The sequence below is a fragment of the Procambarus clarkii genome, chromosome 83 (assembly GCF_040958095.1).
Source record: "Procambarus clarkii isolate CNS0578487 chromosome 83, FALCON_Pclarkii_2.0, whole genome shotgun sequence".
NCBI classification, from domain to species: Eukaryota; Metazoa; Arthropoda; class Malacostraca; order Decapoda; family Cambaridae; genus Procambarus; species Procambarus clarkii.
In genome coordinates, this window is record NC_091232.1 from 23,831,439 (window position 1) to 23,847,291 (window position 15,853).

The following is a 15,853-nucleotide window of genomic DNA, read 5'->3' on the forward strand; positions in this document are numbered from 1 at the left end:
ATCTTTCAGCTTTACATTCAGAAAGCGTCGTCATTAGCTTTACATATGATAAATATGAAAATAGTGAATTAGTTTCCACCACTTGTTCATTTAAATAAACAGTTACAGCTTTAAACATTGTCTGGGACAAACCATTGACTACTGATGCATTTTTAATATCCGCTAAAGCCGTAATTCCGTCAGGTCCCGTTAATTCAACCATCAGTTCTAGCGTCAAGCTCGAAAGATCAATAAATTGTCCCTTAACTCCCGGGATACAGAATTCAATATAAGAGTCTTTAAATTTATTGTTAATACTTGAATTCACAGGTAAAATATCCTGTGTCTGTCTTGAAAATATCGTACTTTCAACCATTCTATGCGGATTAACTTTAGGAAAGCCATCGCTTATAGCAGCTGTATAATTTTCTAAAGGAACTTGCAATGCTGCACTAGGAGCATTTACACTCATCATGTATGCGTCTAGCATACAACTAGTACTGTTTTATGAAAACACGTCTTTATATCTATCCATTTTCTTTATATAGGCAGGTCTTTTCGTTTTTCTTTTCGTTATTCGGCCACCTGCTAACAATTTAGGACCTATACTTTTCAATGTTTCCATACCGCGTTTTCTAATTGAATCTTTCAAAGTACCTTGACCAGCATTTATATCCTGCAAAAAATTCTGTCCCATTGTCAATGCTGCTGGCATAATAGTTTTTAATAGGAAAGGAGTTGCTCTACGAGCTAGACCAGTTAAGAAACTTAATATTCCACCTCCTCTTAAATGTCTTCTATCAAAAACAGTAATATCGCCCAGTGCTCCACCTCTCTTCCCTCGAGGAGCGATAAATCGCCCTACCTCGTCAACAGACAGCGGTACAAACCCGACCCTCATGTTTAAACGTGCCAAGAGAGAATGATAAACTCCCTCTACTCATGCCATTATATATCAACGGGTCTAATATGTAATACTGCAATCGTACATCCATCCTTTTCAAAATATACAGGCTCCCCATCTTGATCTGTTAATCTAATACTGATGCCATCAATATTAGTCGTATTTAAAGGTTTATATAATTTCCTGTGTGTTACATTACTTTGAAACGAAACAACATCCAAGATATTTACAATCTGATTACCAAACATGGTTGGCTGCACCTTATCACAATATACACACAAGAAATCTATACGGCCTCCTGGCCTAGGATAATAATAGCATGTATCTTGTACAGATAACCTGTTATTAGGTAGCTTATTCATAATAAAAATATCATAGGCTTTACCTACTTCAGCTCCAATAACTTTACATATATTTCGACCGAAAGATAAAGAAATTCGAACAACTAATTTTCCATCCTTTGTAATAAATAATTTTAACAACTTCTCACTAAATGCTGCATTAAACTTAATTCGATTAATACTCGAATCATATTTCATATTAACGTCCCCGTGATCTGGGAAATTATAATTAAGTACGGGTCCTATAAAACTCAGTGAACCTTTTGAAAATATAGTAGAAATTTCTCTATTTAAAATAGTCGTTAGCTCTATGCAATTATCACTGGTTAAAATATCCGACTTTAAAGTGAAAGATGTATTCACCGTACTCAAATCAGATAAATTTTTATTAGACACTAGAAGTTGAACTGAAATAAAACTTTCTGGGTCATTCCTCCTAACAGCGAAATAAGATGGAGGCAGGAATATATTCTTCAGGCACACTTCATAAGCTTTATTCGGGTCTAAAGGCAGCTGATTATGTAATCTATTTTCAAAAGCATTGGGAGCATTGTTTTTAAATACATCAGTATCAGAGTTACTCGCTGCATATATAATGTAACTATCCATCCTGTAGACTAATAGTAAATGATAAAAATAAACAGAAACTCACCTTAATATGATATCCAGGTAGACTCTCCTTCATCTCCAGCCTTGATCTTCCTCTTCAAACTTGGAGGAGAAAACACTTGATTTTTCGCATCTACATTTCTAAATAAATTCTTAGGTGTAGAGGTCAAAGAGAAAAACAACTTTGCTATTGGCAGTTTATCTTCTGGGAATAACAATTTCGGAGTGCACATCCTGCCTATAACGTCATCAACAATATTGATCCCAGTAACTGGCGATGTAATGTTCCCTTCCTCATCCCACTTTACAAGTCCAGTTGTATTAAAATAATTTAACAAGGAGACAGCAAAATCATAATCCTTAAGCTTTAATCTTAAGTCTATCAAGTGTTGTATAACAGGATTTGTTCTCACTGTCATCGTAGGCTTCTCAACACTTACTGCCGTAGGCTTCTGTTGATCAATAGCTTTTCGTGGTACAAGATAGAATTCTTTCATTATTCCTTATTAAATAGCCTTGAAATGAAATTTATAGCTATGGGAAGTAAAATGCCCAATAAATTACCTCCTCTTTTACTTGTTAATATGTCTTTCTTGAGTGAAATAGCCTTCTTCTTACAGGCTAATGTATGGAGTAGAGCTCTATATTTAGAAAATCTCTTTAAAATAGGCTTCCCAACTTCAATTTTATTTTTTAAGAAATTATTAAATATTTCTGATAAGCAAAGTATATGTTCCTTTTTAAGAGTCTTAATTAACTTTTTCCTAGAATTATAACCTAATCTAGCTAATAGTTCAATAAATCCACGATACTTGCTAACTAAGGGCTGCTTCTTCATAGTTTCTTCACGTCATCTGAATTCACCCACTGATCAAATGAACTGTCGTAACCGACGTATCTAACTTTATATAAAGTAGTATTACCAACTTTACGTTTACTTATAATTCTCTCAATTTCAAATGTATCTGACAAGTAGGTGGGAGTCAACTCCTCTCTATAAAATCCGCCTTCTATAAGTCTATTATTTAAGTCCTTTAGATAATATAAAGGCACGGGTTGTTTAGTATCAATTTGAGCAATTGTAAATATTTCCTTAGTGTTCTGTTGATGAAAACCTCTTTTGAACTTTGAAATACGATTAGATAAGGCAAGCCGTACTGTATCTCCTACAGACAGATGATTACTGATGCGTGGCTTAGTCTGCTGCTCTCCTTTATACATGAGCTTAAATTGCCTAGTCACATCTTGAGGCGAAGATAAAGCATGTACATCAATAGGTATTTTCCCCTTTAATCCTCTATGTGGTGTTCTATTATACGTTTTAACCATATCAGGTAAAACATTTATATAGGTTAAGGTGTTATAAGCCGTTAAATATTTATATATCTTAGTTTTCAATGTTCTTATAAATCTCTCTGCAATGCTGGCTTTAGTTTCCTGAGAAAATACACTGTACAGATCAATGTTTTTACTGTCTAACAATCGTTTCATATATTTATTATAGAATTCACCGCCCTTATCTGTGTTAAGCTTCCTTACACCTTTTGATGAAGGTAAATCCAGAATAGCTTTCATGGCTTCACTTACACTCTGACCTGATTTAGTGGATAGTGGAACTACATGTGCAAACCTTGAAAATATATCAACACAAACTAATAAATATTTAATATCATTGTTGTGCTTAGCTAACAATGTCATATCAGCCAAGTCACTGGTAAAGAAAGCTTTAGGTCTAGGTGCTAAGATACGTCTTCGTTTAAATTTACGTTTTTTTAATAGATGTAAGGTATATGCATTAGACGTTTTTAAATAGTCTTTCACATCTTTTATAGTTATTTCAGGGATTGTTTTCTTTGCAGCCTTATACAATTTTAAAACGCCACCAAACCCACCTACAGACTTGGGGTCATTGTATATCTTATTAAGAGTTTGTGTAATGTTCACCATTGATACACTATTTCATATGGGGGTTCATTTACAATATTTCCCCTAAATATTATGGATTCAGGTGTTTTAACGCCCAAGTCAACAAGTAAATACCCATACTGTCGAGAAATCACTTTCTTATATATATCTAAAAATTTCTTGGCATCTTGTTTTCCGAATATTTGTCTGCCTAATGTTTCTATCTGGGACAAGTCTCTTGATTTAAGCAGAATAAAATGAGAAGCATTTAAACTTATAGATCTAGAAAATTTCCCACTGAAAAATATATTTTGGGTTATAAAAATAACAGAGATGTTCTCATGCCGTCCCTTAGTAAATATATCACTTACTATTTTAGAGTTTGTAGATTCAACATACAAGTCATCATAAACAACTAATATATGAGATGTGTCCTCTGGATCACGATCATCTAAAGGGTTTACAATTTCAGAGTAAAAAGATATCTTATGTTTAATAAGTGGATTAGTTCTCAACTCTTTATACCCGCTTCCACAGATAATTATTTTTGCAAAGTTCTGCTGATATTTCTCTATCATTTTAGCACATAAATAGCTCTTCCCACCATTTGAAAATCCAGCAATAATAATTCTTGATGGTTCACTAAATATATTCAACTGGGATTCAGTAATAACTTTTTTCTGCCCTTCCATGTTGCTAGGATTCAATAGACTAACTACAAATATATAACGAAAGGAGTATTTAAACGAAATCTACATTCGAGTTTTTATTTAAACATAACCAATAAAATCATAGTCATAACATAACCAATACAGTAATAAAATCATAGAATATACAATATCAAATATCATAGCCAATAAAATCATAGTCATAACATATCCAATACAGTAATAAAATCGTAGAATATACATTATTATAGACATTTGAATCATAGTCATAACATATCAAATACAGTAACAAATCATAGAATATACAATATCAAATATCATAGACATTAAATCATAGTCATAACATATCAAATACAGTAACAAATCATAGCCAATACAATATCATAGACATTTGAATATAGTTATAGATAATACATAGACAATACAGTAACAGACTTAGTTGTTGTTAGGGAATAATTGCTGAGCGACTCTATCCCGCTTTTCCCAAAGATTAAAAATGGGGAACAATTGACTTCTTGGTTGGGGATTATCTACAATTACTGGATCCCCTACCTGCACCTCTTCCTCTACCTGTACCTCTTCCTGTACCTGTACCTCTTCCTGTACCTGTACCTCACGCTCTGGAATGTCTGGGTGACCGTAAGCTAATGACTCTGTGGGACTAATGAGGTACCTCTTGTCATCAAAAGCTGACAGACCGCGCTTAGTTGTTTTACACGTGCATATCTGTCCATTAACATTACGAATGGATCGGGATACAAAATTATAAGTTGTATTTGTCTCTAATGTGTTCTGAAAAGATGCATGTGTTATTTTCTTTTGTTGGTGATAAGGAATCCCTTTACATTTACATAAATGTTCATTATCAAGGGTTAGGAGAGAATAAGTTTTAGGCTTGAGTGCAATTAATTCAGTTATAATTTTCTGCTTTACTTCTGACTTGAGGAGTCCTAGTTCACCTTTGCGAGTAGCAGAATACATAGGATGATCTTTGTCAAAATTACTGAAATCCATATAATCTACTAGAGGAGCTTTTGTCATTTCTTGGAAAGCATCTTTACAGGTCAGAGTAAATATGAATGAGTCTGTATCCGTATAAATTAGTCTAGCTCTCTCCCCATAATGGGCTTTAACTACATTATACCAGAACTCGTATAAACGTCTCTTGGCTATCTGCAAGATCTGATATCCCATGTAAGAAGGAGTGGTAACTTTAAGGATGTCTTTCATTACTGTACAGAGAACCCTATCTGGACCTAAAGAGACAGCTCGTTTATACAAAGGGTTTCTTGCATGAGTTAAGAATGAATGTTTTGTCGTTACTAGATGGTGAGTATTAGCATATCTAGATATATTTGTCATTGATTTCCCGTACAGACTATTACTTATGAGTTTAAAAGCTTTTTCTTTAACTTTACAGGTAGTATTGGCTCGTTCTCGAATGTTGGTTGAAATAAAATCTTTTAAATAGGGAGCCTGTTTAAATTCATAGATTGTTTTTACTCGTTCAACTTCTAGTCCAAGTTTTAATAGCAATTGCAGGAAATCAAGGCTTACTAAGTAGTCGTTTTGGGGCAAGTGGGATGCAATTAACTTAGTATTTTTAGGTGGGAGCTTACGTTTTTCATCATTAAGGGTTTTCTTACTGTACTCTGACAAAAACTCCTCAGTTGTATTAGTATAAGACAGTACAAGGGGCAGATCATCAGTATACCTGGCTACCTCGGGAGATACATGTTTTGTATCGCATAAAATCCAATAACCTTTGTCTTGATTACAGGGGATATGTTGTAACCCTTGCCCTAATAAGGTATCCCGCTCAAGGTCAGTTAATTATCTAATCCCTCCCTGGGGAAGTACCTCAGCCATGCACGCTGCATATAAGCTATTGAAGTCGAGGTACAATATGTGAGTATCGTCATCAGAGCTAGGGTTAGATGTAGTGTGCTCGTTAACAGCCTGTGTAAATTGTCTAATGGAAGATGTGAACCCCCCTCTAAGATTCCTTCTCAACAAATCATATATATTCTGATCATACACATAGTCAAGTACAACTTTTGATTTAAATAAGAACGCATCCCAAGCATAACTAGGAAGTGATACATAGAAAACAATATCTAGTTCATAAATTTCTTTCAGTGATGTTCGCCAAAGTGTAAATATATCAACTAGCATTCCCACGTCAACTTTTAAATATAACATGAGGTAATCCTTGATGTTTGTACAGTTCCCTAAATTAAACACTTTAAGAGCATTGTTATAATCTTCTTCAGACAGTGGAGAGTCATGTAAAACATTGTAAAACTTATCTCGCGAAGGGAGCTGAGGTTCGTCTAACACGTCCATGGAAGAAATATAATCATAACATAGGCTTTGTTTACCTTTAATTAACAGAGCTTTAGCTTCATCGGATACGCCATTTAGTATGTGTTCAGTGTACTTGGTGGCTTTCTTACCGGCAACGTGCTCGCTTGCTAAGGTTCCTAATGACCCATTAAGGAGAGCTAGGCTATCTAGAAATTTAAGTTTACCTATGATGACTTGCATAAATTTCAATCCTTCCTTGGTTAGAATTTCTACATCGCGGTGAGGATTTTTGGACAGTTCTTTAAGTATAATTCCAAGATCATAGGCAGCATTATGGGAAAATGTGGTCAAGTATCTACGAGCATTTTTACATTGTAAATTGCAACGAGCACAATAAGCACCTAAGTAATTATTTTCCTGAATATCATGATTATGATGTCTATGTTTATCTTTCTTATCCTTGAAAGTTTGATGACACAATTGACACGTATTTTGTCTTTGAAACATTCTTTCCTGTTCTCTAGACAAGTTCTTAGGGAAGTTGGGGAGCTGAGCATGAATAGCTTTCCATGAGGCTTCTAGCTTTGTAATAAAATGATTGACCGCGTCTGGGCCTACGTATGAATACGTTTCTACGACATTGAATTCCCTGTCTAAAATCATGTAAGCATAAGCAATTGCTTTATGCTTACATTCCACCATGCCTCTAGGATTTTGACGGTCTAATAGACATTCAAAATCGTAATAGGCGGTGTGAGTTGGGCTATAGGTCCTACCGTAATTTTTAAAACTGATTTTATCATTAGCGTTATAGAACGAAAATACTTGGGATACAGTGCATGACTCTTCGTGAGCATGAATTTCATCTAAGGGAGCATGCAAAAGGCAAATTTTACAGAATTTATGAGTGTCAGGAATTTTATACCGATTATGGTTAATATTCTTTACAAATTTATCGAAGTCCTTGATCAGACAGAGATGCTTGCCTTCTAATAACAACAAAGGAACTTTATCGGCATACTTTTCCTGGCTTTTCCTAGTTAAACTAAGATAGTATCTGTTACTTTCATGAGTTATTGTATAAATATAAATAGAAATTTTGTTAAGCTTCTCTATTTTCTTAAGATTATCAAATGATACGGGGAATCTGATTTCATCTGCCCATACTACGAATCTTCTACACCATTGAAGGTTTTTGTAACACTTTCTAACGTTATTCAGGGTCCTGCCCAATGCTAAGTTTTTATATGCTGCAATGCACTGTAACAAACACTCATCTCCTTCACTTTCAGGATTAAATACTGATTCTTTACCCCTTAATTTCGCAGGATAAGGTACGTAAGATCCAAGGTGCATAGGGTGGCGAATATATGAAAAATTAATGGCAAAGCCTGACATGGAATGAATTCCTACACTTGAGGATTGGACATTTTTTAGGCATTCGTCAATTTTAGCAGACATTTCGTCAACCCATGAATTTACAAGAACTTCCACCTCTTCCTGTGTAACAGTCTGAGTTTCGCCTCTAATTGAAAATACTTCGTCTAATATTTCATATTGATCGTCGGCATGATTAAGTTTTTGCAAAATTAGGCTTACATCAGGGTAAATGTGAAATGAGGGAGGGAATTCTTCCTGTATTTGTCTGAACTGATTGTCTATATATTCTATAAAAAATTCCCTATACCTATTTATATATAAGCTGGGGTCAGCGTCTAAATGACCGGGAATGGAGAAAGAATGTCTCGAGAATGATCCTTCGAAATGGCGTATGACTTCTAACACTCGGGGAACAACGTTATCTAAGTTAAGTACCTCTGGGGAATCTGGAGCGTTGACTTCTTCATCTGATATGTCGTGAACAGGGGGTTGATTGTCTTCTTCTTCTTCATCTGAGGATGCCTGCTGGTTGCCGTCTGGTGCATCTTCTTCTAGCTCCTGGGACAGCTGGGGTTGACTGCGTACAGGCGTGCTCCACTCAGAGGGTTGGGTTGAATCCAGGGGCGATTCTGTAACATAATATTAGCAATGAATAAACATTAAGAGGAAAGCAAATTTGAAAACATTAAGAGGATTTGAAAACCTTAATAGGAAAACAATGTTTGTAACTTAAAGAGGAAAATATAGTGTAAATAAGAGGAATTATTATTAAGAGGAAAAACAAAAAGTCTAAATATGAGGAAAAACTGAATTATAGATAAATAATAATATTACTTACGAGCTGGGATGTTGATTCCACCAAGTATGAGATTCTCTTGATCACGAATAGGAACTCCTGTAATGGAAACATTTTTCTGTATGAGTACTTATTACTTATTTATACACTTGTTAAAATATACAATTAATAACTTTTAAAATTACGAAAATTATTGTGAAAACGTACGGTTATTTATGATGCGACGGCGTTTGGGTGGAGGTTCAATGACGTTTCTGGCTTCGGTGGGAGGTTCCCGGTTAACGGACCAACGACAGTACGGGCAGGAAGTAGAACCATGAACTGAAATAAGAATAATATATAAAAATTGACTGTTTGTATGTATGTGTGTTTCAGATATATATTTTCTTTGAAAGTTTATTGAATGTGCGAGAAAAAGAGGTACTTACGATTTGCACAATAGAGTTGTCCACAGCTGGTACAGGTTACGTCAAAATGTCCAGGCGGTGTAGGCCCGTTGCATCCTATACAGTACAGTCTGCATTCTTGAAGAGCGTTGATAGACATTTCACCTAGGCATGTTAAACACTGAGTTTGACACACATGCACGATTTCGTTGTTGTTGAGAGGAGACAGGCACAGAGGACACACTGACATGATGATATGACTAGACTGGGGGAACCTTGTGAACAGGATGAAGATTGAATGTTGACTGAAAGTGTAGGCTTCTGAGACTTTGACCTTAGGCAATCTGAGGGGGCCCCTGAATGAGCGTAATAACGATAGTGTGCCCCTGAGTGAGCGTTTGGCTGTTTTATTAATAGCGAGAATGATTGGCGAATACTGGGAATAAACTCTTTTATTATAAATTGTGTAAACTAAGAATTAGATGACTAAATAAATTATAAATAAATAAATAAGTTTTATTAACGCCTAATGTATATATATATAAATTATTACGGTGGCGAACGCTGACAATGACTGGTAGATGTCTGGGCAGGTAATCAGGTGATGATTGTCTCGGGCAGATAGCCTGGGGCAGGTAGCTGGGGCCAGCTTAGATAGTCTCGGAGGCAGTTTCAGTATTAAAGGTTACATTGAGATGCTTCGGTTGATTTGTATAAAACTGACTGGCTAATGAAAAAAGGAACAAAATATTACGATGTCAGAAAAAAATAGGAAGAGAGAATAATATGAAGAGGAGAGAGAGAGAGAGAGAGAGGGTGGAGGGACGGTCCAGATATTATGGAGAAGATAAGATAAGATATGATAAGAGGCGACCTACACGAAGCGTCTGGCTGGCCGGGCCTAAGGTAAATAAAGGTGACGTGAGAGATTGCGAGGTAAGGGGAGAGGGAGGTGATGTGAGGTACGAGACCTGAAAACATTGGTCCGCACAGGTGATTTTCTAAATTTACCTGAAAAACTATGGCTTACATAGACGATTTTTGTAAGTTGAAAACAGGTAAAATATGTCCGTAGAGTTCTCCTGGAAACCCTAAAGCGCTACACACTATATTTGAATTTCTCCCATAAGCCCTTAACAAACTTCTATGTCTCGGAAATTATTTTCATCATAAGAAATCCTTACTTCTAAAATCTGCGACTGACAAAATTTACCTGAAAACCCTGGCTCACAGACACGATATTTCCCCCCCTAAAAAAAATTCGTCTGTGTGGCTTACACCGCACAGGGGTCCTCTGGCCTGAAAAAAAAAATTTGTCTGTGTGGCTTACACCCTACTACTGGAAACCACTAGGATACAGATGATCAAACCTAACCCCGACGTCACCCAAGCCCCTAGTCACCGAAACTGTGTTTTTCAAGTGTTTTTCATGTGAAGGAAATCTTCGAAACGTCTTTACCGATTGCTTTGAAATTTTGACAAAACTTGGCATTCGAATTGGCACAGGTTTTAAAGACCCACTGTATACATGCCTCACCAGTGACAGGAAAAAACAGGCTTTTAAAAAAAACAGCGCCATCTGTTGGACGTAACAGCAACTCATGCTGTAATCTCCAAAAGTTCTTCAATGATTGCTTTAAAATTTTGACACAACGTTCCATTCGAATACGTGCATGTTTATATATCTACTAAATAGATGCCACACCTGTGACAGGTAAAAACTTGCTTATTTTGAAAAACAGTGCAATCTGTTGCACATAATGGGAACACATGCTATACAACCCGTTCTCGCACTTTCTTACAGTCCATATTGACTTATTAAATACGTGCATATGTGACATACTAAACATACTAGTTTACCTTGAAAAGCTTCATAGAAGACACTGACCTTACCTAACCTTCTTAGTATGTTAAGATAAGCATCTTATTGCTTCATAATTACAATTATTACTTAACCTATACCTATAATAGGTTAAGTAGTAATTGTAATTACAAAGCAATAAGATGCTTATCTTAACATACTAAGAAGGTTAGGTAAGGTCGGTGTTTTCTATGAAGCTTTTCAAGGTAAACTAGTATGTTTAGTATGTCACATATGCACGTATTTAATAAGTCAATATTGACTATACGAAAGTGCGAGAACGGGTTGTGCTATACTATATATGTCACGATTCCATTAAAATTTTCCGATGGCATTGATAAATTGAGTTTTCATAGATTTCAATTTATTTTCGTTTTGATTTAATTATTTTGTGTGACATTGCACTGGAATTGAGCCGTGTTTTTCACCATACCATTAATTTCGTAAGTATAAGTATAGATGTCATGGCTGTGATAGGTAAAAACATTTTTTTTAAGGAACAGTGCCATCTGTACTCACCTAACCTAACTCACCTAATTGTACTTGCGAGGTTTGAGCTTTGTCCTTTTGGTCCCGCCTCTCAACTGTCAGTCAACTAATGTACAGAGTCCTGAGCCTACTGGGCTCTATCATATCTACATTTGAAACTGTGTATGGAGTCAGCCTCCACCACATCACTGCCTAATGCATTCCATCTGTTAACTATTCTGACACTGAAAAAGTTCATTCTGACGTCTCTGTGGCTCATCTGGGTATTAAGTTTCTACCTGTGTCCCCTAGTTCATGTCCCACCCGTGCTGAAGAGTTTGTCTTTGTCCACCCTGTCAGTTCTCCTGAGAATTTTGTATGTGCTTATCATGTCTCCCCTTACTCTTCTGTTTTCCACGGACGTGAGGTTCAGCTCCTTTAGCCTTTCCTCGTAGCTCATACCTCTCAGTTCCGGGACGATCTGGTGGCATATCGCTGAATCTTCTCTAACTTTGTCTTATGTTTAACTAGGTATGGACTCCAGGCTGGAGCTGCATATTCCAGGATTGGTCTGACATAAGTGGCATACAGGGTCCTGAGCGATTCCTTACACAAGTTTCTAAAGGCAGTTTTTATGTTGGCCAGTCTAGCATATGCCGCTGATGATATCCTTTTGATGTAGGGTCTCTGGGGACAAGTTCGGTGTGATATCAAACCCCAGATCTTTCTCTCTATTTGACTCTTGCAAGATTTCACCTCCCAGATGGAACCTTGTGTTCAGCCTCCTGTTCCCTTCGCCTAATTTCATTACCTTACACTTTCCTGAGTTGAACTTTAGCAGCCATTTTCTAGACCATTCCTCCAGTTTGTCCAGGTCATCCTGTAGTCTCTGCCTATCTTCATCCGTCTTGATTCTTCTCATAATCTTTGCATTATCAGCAAACATTGAGAGGAATGAGTCTATATCCTCTGGAAGATCATTTACATATATTAGAAACAGGACGGGTCCAAGTACTGAGCCCTGTGGGACTCCGATGTTGACATCTCGCCACTCTGATGTCTCCCCCTCACCGTTACTCGCTGTTTCCTGTTGCTTAAGTACTCCCTTATCCATTGGAGCACCTTCCCTTTTACTCCTGCCTGTTGCTCCAACTTTTTTAACAGCATTTCATGGGGTACTGTGTCAAAGGCTTTCTGGCAGTCCAGGAAAATGCAGTCGGCCCACCCTTCTCTTTTCTGCCAAATTTTTGTTGCCTGGTCATATAATTATAATAAACGATTTACCTTCTCTGAACCCATGTTGGTGGTGTGTTACAAAGTTATTTCCCTCCAGATGCCCTAGAAGCCTTTTCCTCACGATCTTCTCCATCACCTTACATGGTATACAAGTTAGGGAAACTAGCCTGTAGTTCAGTGCCTCTTGCCTGTCACCCTTCTTGTATATTGGGACCACGTTAGCTGTCTTCCAACTTTCTGGTAGGTCTCCTGTTTCCAGTGACCTGTTATACACCATAGAGAGCGGCACACTTAGTGCTTCTGCACCATCCTTTAGTATCCATGGTGAGATTCTGTCAGGCCCACCGGCTTTTGTCTCATCCAACTCCAGCAGACACTTTTTGACCTCATCACTGGTGAGGTCAAATTCCTCCAAGGTTGCTTGGTTTGCCTCCTCCTCATTTAGTGCAGGGGCTTCTCCTTGTTCTATTGTGAAGACCTCCTAGAATATCTTGTTGAGTTCTTCACACACCTCCTCTGTGTATCTGTTCTCCCCTTTTTTCAATTTCATCACTTGTTCCTTCACTGCTGTTTTCCTCCTGATGTGGCTGTGCAGCAGCTTTGGTTGGGTCTTGGACTCGCTATGTCATTTTCAAACTGTCTCTCTGCTTCCCTCCTCACTCTGAGGTACTCATTTCTGGCCCTCTGGTATCTCTCCCAGCTCTCTGGTGTTCTGTTATTTCTGTAGTTTCTCCATGTTCTTTTACTCAGTTGCCTCGCTACCTTCCATTCCTGCAAGGTAGCGAGAAAAACCATGGATTTTTCTGTTGTTTTTCATTTTTCTCCTTTTGGACAGGGATAAACCTGTCTGCAGCTACCTGACACTTCTGGGTGACAAAATACATCATGTTCTGCACATTCTTGTCTCTAAGTTCTGTTTCCCATGGTATTCCCCTGAGGAAGTTCCTCATCTCGTCATATTTTCCTCTTCGGTAATTTAGTCTTTTCCCCTCTGATCCCATCTTTGGATAGGTTATTATCCTATCTGACAGCAGCTTCCTGTTTCACATAACAGAAACACACGCTATAGTAAATATGTTACGAGTCCATTTCAATGGTTCTGATTGTATTGACAAATTTAATTTTCATAGATTTTGATATATTTTCAATTTCATTTTATTATTTTTTGTGACATTGCATTGGAATTGAGCTGTGTTATTTACCAAACCGTTTATTTCGTGAGTATAAGTATAGATGACCGGTAAAATATACTTCTGACAAGTAAAAACACACTTTTTTTCATAAAATCTCTTGAGCCATCTCTTGCATATAAGACCAACATACGCTATAGCAAATATGTTATGATTCCATTTCAATGTTTCTGACCTCATTGATAAATTAAATTTTCATAGATTTCGATTTATTTTCATTTTTATTTAATTATTTTGTGTGACATTGCGTTGGAATTGAGTTGAGTTGTTTTCCATATAGTTAATTTCGAGAAAATAGTTATTTTTTTTTCATTGTTTTTATTTAGTTTTTAACAGTTCTACTTAATTTTCAGTGATGGGACATCAGATAATTTGATGTTCGCATTTTTTTTATGAGAACATCAGAGCATTGGGGAATGCATCATACGAGGAAGTGAGGAATGGTGGGGAGGACGAGGGGACGAGAGTGGGGAATGGTGGGGGAGGATGAGGGGACGAGGGGGGGGGGCAATGGTGGGCAGGACGAAGGGAAGGGTGAGTGGGGGATGTCTGGGACAAGGAGACAGGAGAGTGGAGAATGGTGGGGAGGACAATGGAAGAGGGAAGTGGGGGATGGTGGGGGAGGAGGAGTGGATGGAAAAGGGGGGGTAATGGTGGAGAGGACGGGGGGACGGGGGAGTGTGGCATAGTGAGGATGACGAGGGGATGGGGGAGGAGGGAATGGTGGGAAGGGCAAGAGGACAGAGGAGTTGGGTAGGTGGGGTAGAACGAGGGGACAGGTGAGTGGGGAATGGGAATAGTGGGGAAGACGAGCAGATGGGGGAGTGTGGGATGGGGGGGAAGACGAGGGGACAGGGGAGGAAGGAATGGTGGGGAAGATGAGGGGACGGTGGAGTGGGGAATGGTTGGGAGGTCGAGAGGACGGAGGAGGGTGGAATGGTGGCGAAAACAAGGGAACACGGAAGGGTTCCAAAGTCTACAACGGTTGAGCGCTGTAGACTTTGGTTCTGGACGGTACTAGCCAGTGGGGCTGGTCGAGCGTTGCTGACTTTGTTGCTTGTGCGTACCAGCAAGTGCACAACGAAGACCTCATCTGAGGCGAATTGTGTCCGTCATCCTTGAAGCAGGCTAGCGTAAGGGTTAACAACGCCAATCCGGTTGGCCTCACAGACATGTATATATTGTCTATATTCTATTGGTGATAGGAAATAATAACGGGTATTTTTAGTGTTATTCTTTTTATTTACCTTAAACATTGCACTATATTCCCACCAAGATTAGCTTTCTCTGAACTTGAATAGGATCATAGAGTTTATAAAGAAGCTGGTTACGAAGGGTTCGTAACACTGACGGTACAGCTAGTTGGCTAATACATTTATAAAGATTCTAGAAAACGACAGCCCTAATGAAGGAACTTACCTACCACATCAGGCAATGACTATTCAGTGAGTAACTACGCTCTGCGCTTAGTATTAAACTGCACTGCCAAAATCAGTTCACAGACGGCAAGTTTAAATGACTGTAAATTTATTTATCACAGATCAAGAAGATGTATGATGCTCTGTTTATGTTTTGTAGAAAATTGTTCGCACATATTGCAAACATGTACCAGCATTTTTAAGAGAATTTCTTCAGGATTGAAGAAATTCAAAATTTTACCAAATTTATGTGGTTATCTGGACCCACTGTCACATATAGATCAGTGGTATTTGGGGCCCATTTCATGCTCATGTTTGCTCCAGACTACCCTGGAGATGAACGTGAAGAATCTTAATGGTCCTACAAAACTTAAATAAGTTACAAATACATAGACAATTTCCAAA

General features: G+C 37.6%; 2 protein-coding genes across 2 annotated transcripts in view; both read right to left on the minus strand.

Moving 5' to 3' along the window:
• Nucleotides 1-15,853, minus strand: part of LOC123768783 (extended synaptotagmin-3) — a 252,127-nt gene that overhangs the window by 117,193 nt on the left and 119,081 nt on the right. The gene's annotated exons all lie outside the window — the stretch shown is intronic.
• LOC138358486 (uncharacterized) lies at nucleotides 4,846-9,206 on the minus strand. The gene is made up of 3 exons (XM_069316479.1): nucleotides 9,097-9,206; nucleotides 8,932-8,988; nucleotides 4,846-8,722 (listed from the first exon to the last, which is right to left on the minus strand). The coding sequence occupies exon 3, from the start codon at nucleotides 8,172-8,174 to the stop codon at nucleotides 6,240-6,242; it is 1,935 nt and encodes a 644-aa protein (XP_069172580.1). The 5' UTR covers nucleotides 8,175-8,722; nucleotides 8,932-8,988; nucleotides 9,097-9,206; the 3' UTR covers nucleotides 4,846-6,239.

Excerpts from the sequence above, each read along its gene's own strand:
- LOC138358486 (XM_069316479.1), bottom strand. The coding sequence starts at position 8,174 with ATGTCTGCTAAAATTGACGAATGCCTAAAAAATGTCCAATCCTCAAGT.